The following is a 5,349-nucleotide window of genomic DNA, read 5'->3' as shown; positions in this document are numbered from 1 at the left end:
GTTGAATGTTTGCTAATGTATTTCTCAGGATTAATATTGTGTAACAAAATGATAAAAATCAGGTGATTTTAATGTTAAAGATTTAACGGTACGTGCAGTTACAGAAACTTGACGCAAAATTGTTATGTAAGTTGATAAGAATTCGTCTTATCTTTAATCCTGATTCATAAATTGCCCCTGACATTCTATAGGTATTTTCTATTACTGACTAGTGACTAGAACAATAGAAGGCGGTTTTATGGCAGTGCCCTCAAATAAACAATTAACGGTAATGGTGGTCTACGGACTGACCTCTCCCACTTCCATTCCATTAGTGGTATTAAATGTACTTTCAACACGAAAACAATTTCAATAACCTTTTGTATCCGTGATGGGTGGTGATGGGCTGGTAGTATCTAGCTAACTGTAATATAAATAATTAGTATGAATCATCAGAAGATAATGTGATTACTTTCTTTCCTATTATCTAGTTAGTAACAAGTCAGCACATGCGGAGGAAAGGAGAATGCTCCATGACTAGGCATTCGAAACCGTGCGATCTCGAGACGATCGTCTCGAAGAGAATTGGATTTGTGTCAAAGTGATCGTCAACGGTACTCTGTCTTTCACTTTCGACAAGTAGGTAGGTAAAACTGCAAACGCCCAAGAAAGCGGATGTCTGCAAGTAAAATTCCTGTTTATACCGGTATAAATTATTTTTTATTAAAAATGTTGGTTAGTGACTCTCATAAATAAATCAAAAATCTTTGTCAAAATTGATTTTACGTAATATGCATATTACGATACCTTACATCCTATTTAAATACTGTACTTAAATAATAAATCACAAGCGTAACTTGAGCCGCCCATTTTGGGGACTGGTGTAGGGCATCATAAATTAGGAACAGTCATTCTGGTAGTTTAGAAGCACTTTCTGTGGACGATTGAGGGGCCGGACTCATCGTACTCCTGTTTCGAGATCCACATCTGTTGGAAGGTCGAGAGGGAAGCCAGGATGGATCCACCGATCCATACGGAGTATTTCCTCTCAGGTGGCGCGATGATCTTGATCTTCATTGTGGATGGGGCCAGAGCTGTGATTTCCTTCTGCATACGGTCAGCGATACCAGGGTACATGGTGGTACCACCGGATAATACTGTGTTGGCGTACAAGTCCTTACGGATGTCAACGTCGCACTTCATGATGGAGTTGTATGTGGTTTCGTGGATGCCGTTAGCTTCCATACCCAAGAATGAGGGCTGGAAGAGAGCCTCTGGGCAACGGAATCGCTCGTTGCCGATGGTGATGACCTGACCGTCGGGGAGTTCGTAGGACTTCTCGAGCGAGCTGCTGGAGGCAGCGGTGGCCATCTCCTGTTCGAAGTCGAGGGCGACGTAGCAGAGCTTCTCCTTGATGTCACGTACGATTTCTCGCTCAGCGGTGGTGGTGAACGAGTAACCACGCTCGGTGAGGATCTTCATCAGGTAGTCTGTGAGGTCACGGCCGGCCAAGTCCAGACGGAGGATGGCGTGGGGCAGGGCGTAGCCCTCGTAGATGGGCACTGTGTGGGACACGCCGTCGCCGGAGTCCAGCACGATACCGGTGGTACGACCGGACGCGTACAGGGACAGCACAGCCTGGATGGCCACGTACATGGCGGGTGTGTTGAAGGTCTCGAACATGATCTGTGTCATCTTCTCTCTGAAACATGAAAAATAGCATCGGTTACTAATATGGTTCGGTATTGTAGAGGCGCGCTGCGCGCCGGCTAGAGTCAATGTAACGTTATTATAACCGTATGACGTCAGAGGCTAGGTTATTGAACGTACCTGTTGGCCTTGGGGTTCAGGGGGGCTTCGGTAAGAAGGACTGGGTGTTCCTCGGGAGCGACACGGAGTTCATTGTAGAAGGTGTGATGCCAGATCTTCTCCATGTCATCCCAGTTTGTGACGATTCCGTGTTCGATGGGGTATTTGAGTGTGAGGATGCCTCTCTTGCTCTGGGCCTCATCTCCGACGTAGGAGTCTTTTTGTCCCATGCCAACCATCACACCCTGGTGGCGCGGGCGGCCCACGATCGATGGGAACACGGCGCGGGGCGCGTCATCGCCCGCGAAACCGGCCTTGCACATACCGGATCCATTGTCAACGACCAACGCAGCAACTTCCTCGTCGCACATTTTGGTTTATTCTGAAATAGGCAATAGTCCCTTATTAATTTATTATTTAATCTAGCGAGCACTGTTGCCTACCACGAGATTATTCACTTCACTGGATTCAGAATTGCGTAATCAACGTTACGTAAGAGCGTCACCTGTGCACTTTTTTTTAAAGAATGTATAATAAACACCGTTATAATTTTTGACTTTACTACGCCTGTGAGTTAATTTAAAAACTGGTTTTATGATAAAAAGACAAGCACAATGAAACTTACTGTTAAATTAAGTTAATGACTAAGCAACGAGTACTCCGCGTCGGTACGCTGGCCACTACTAAATGAGCACCGGCACGTGAGGATAAACTATATAAAACGGGCCTTATCAGCGCCAGACACTATCGGCAACAATTTATTTTCCACCAATCACGAGCTCCCTCCACTTTTGTCACCATATATGGAGATGCGGTATAAACATATACAGTTGGTGTTACCAGAGTATAGTCTGCGGAGTGCTCACTCGCGCGGCGTTATGTTATTTTTAGAGCAATAACAAGGTTAAGGAAAACTATGGAAATGGATTTGTATGATGGGCTGAATGCTAGAGACAAAGCAAAGCGGGCATTGTTCGGCAGGAGTATTGAGGTCACTGGACGACCGGATGGTTTAAAATTATAGTTTAGTTATTGAGGCGTAGTTTAGAAAACAGGTATTGTTAGGAGGTACGTTTAATCTCTTACAAACTGCAGTTTGGCAGATTAGAATTAAGTACTTTTATGAGACAATTTTAAAATTATTTTAATAATGATCATAGAGTTCAGAAATAATCTAACTCTATGTAGTAATTTTAGAAATGGTTTAGTGTGTAAATTCCACGTAATTCTTTACATTTCAGTAATAATCAAACGGTTCTTTGTGTTAAGTGTATACCTAGATGACAAATTGACATAGTTGTGGTAGGGAAAATGATGCAGTAATTCTGATGTGTTATTTCCTTAAATATAGTTAAATTTAAATCAATTTATTAATAACAGTTTACCTAACTACCCATAAAATACAGTAAATAAATAGTTCACAATGTGACTCTACATTACCGATTTCTTCTGTCTTTTTGCCAGGTTGGTAAAAATGTACCTAGATACAGTTAAAAAGCACATAAGTCTCTACATTTTGTCGCAATAAAGACCCTATTATAACCGCACAAAATGCCTCAGTGTTAAGCTAGATGCGCCGTCTTGAGTGCATAAGAAAATTGAGTGCCTCTCCATTATTGTAAGTATTTTTCTCGGCTGGTATCCCCGAGGTAATCGCTGATAATAACAAGCCTGATAACACTGACGCCACCGCTGCGAAACGTAACACTTACGTGGCTTGTGGAATTTTTAGCATGGGTCAACAATTAATATTTTATATTGGTCCGTGTTCGATTGTTGGTTATATTCCCTAAGATTTGGCTGAAATCATATTAACCAAGTAAACGTTAACTCTATCCTTGATGTAAAATACCTTTTTTTTTTTTAAATAATAACAGTGTTATGCCTGTTTTCACCATCAATCCCTAATTTTTAAGTGACCCCTATGGTAACACATAACAGGCATTTTGTTTTCATAGGCGTCACTTAAAAATTAGGGATTGATGGTGAAAACAGGCATTAGTTTCTCGTCGTCCCATAGTGACATGTCTGTTATCTTCTACCCATTAGGCAAATGTATGTAATCTATTGTAAATTATATGACCTAAAATAAAGTTATCGTAGAGTCATCAGGATTTCATGTTATTAAACTGTCATTTGCTTGGTCTGGTAAATGTAGAGTCTGGATTTTAGAAGCTGCTGGTTGTGCCAGCAAATTAATCATTTTACCTACCTAACTTGAAGCAGCAGACCTAGGAACTTCGATAGATCAGTCCCAGTAGATTGATGACCTGGTTAAAGTCATTGCTTGGATGCAATTGATGTCAACAGCATCAGAATCGCACAATGGATTTTTGAAGGAGTCCAATTAGTGAACTTCTAACGTGATAATTATTTATTGATGATTGTATTTTGCAACAAGAATGTTGTCTAATGCGCAGTTGAATGTACCATCTTCTGTCTGTTTATTAATTTCAGCAGTTTCTCTGTGCTTTCTCTATGAGTCGACAGTTTTGTTCTGATTAACGCAGACGCTGACATTAACCCAAATTCGTCTTTTAATTAGTAAAATTCTAACGTCTACATTCTGATGCATAAATGCATTATATGTAAGTAACTGTAATTTTTAAGAATTAAGATCCGTTTTGGTACTTAACATTCGGGGCGGGTGATAGTAAAGGCACTATTGACTGAGACACGGCGTAGGTTTCAACCAGGTTCAAACTTTTCAGGAAAAATCCAGAATTTTTATGTTATTGATTATAGATAGGTGTACACCTATATGGTCTCTACCACACCTAAATTTTACTTTATTCGACACAGAACCCAGTTCAATATTAAATCATAAAATGTTCCTCTTACCTAAATACTTTCTCTGGATACCTAGGTATGTAGTTGGTAATACTTGATTGTATGTTTGTATGCTCAGGTCATCTACCTGGTAGGTGGAAGAAAAAAGTATACACACTTTCTTGAGCTTCAATATCTGTCGACTGTCTCTATCAGGTAGCCCGTTCAACCATCTGTTAACCTGCTTCGGGGTCATAAAAACTATCGTTGAGTCATACAAGTAGGCCGGCCTTGACAAAAAGTTTGTTTACCAAACCGAAGATGTTGACGACGTGCTGACTGATACTGTCTTGAACTCGCAGGTCAAACCGGTGGCCGGTTGTGATGCGTGACCAATTTTTGATAAAATAAAAAGAACAAAATACGGGCCGAAATAGTACTTAATGAACTAGGCATTTACACTGTGTTTCTGTGGAGTAAAATGGTAAAAACACAGAATAATAGTGTACTCCGTAAAGGGATCAAGTGAAGATTTTTATCTTTACTTGATCCCTTGATACCAAAGCCATATTTTGCTACGTTTTTCAAATACATATTTTCTTATCAAAGAGTGTATAATTTCATCATAAATTGTTTCAGACTAGTTAGATTAATCGAACAACGCCTCGCTACTTGGAAATGTAAAGTTTTATTATATTTATTGTAATAGCCTGCTCTTACTCTACCTACAATTTCCAAGCACGAGAAAAGTAAAGCGAGTTCAAAGTTTTTATGAATATTAAGTAAATAAAT

At 40.2% G+C, this 5,349-nt stretch overlaps 1 protein-coding gene across 1 annotated transcript; it reads right to left on the bottom strand.

The window, feature by feature from the left end:
• Positions 1-676: 676 nt before the first annotated feature.
• LOC135074433 (actin, cytoplasmic A3a) lies at positions 677-2,521 on the bottom strand. Its single transcript, XM_063968727.1, has 3 exons — positions 2,414-2,521; positions 1,810-2,170; positions 677-1,681 (listed from the first exon to the last, which is right to left on the bottom strand). Exons 2-3 carry the CDS (start codon positions 2,157-2,159, stop codon positions 901-903), a joined length of 1,131 nt encoding a protein of 376 aa, XP_063824797.1. The 5' UTR covers positions 2,160-2,170; positions 2,414-2,521; the 3' UTR covers positions 677-900.
• Between the last annotated feature and the right edge of the window lie 2,828 nt (positions 2,522-5,349).

This window comes from Ostrinia nubilalis, chromosome 9 (genome assembly GCF_963855985.1).
Source record: "Ostrinia nubilalis chromosome 9, ilOstNubi1.1, whole genome shotgun sequence".
NCBI classification, from domain to species: Eukaryota; Metazoa; Arthropoda; class Insecta; order Lepidoptera; family Crambidae; genus Ostrinia; species Ostrinia nubilalis.
This window is presented reverse-complemented; position numbering and strand designations above follow the sequence as displayed.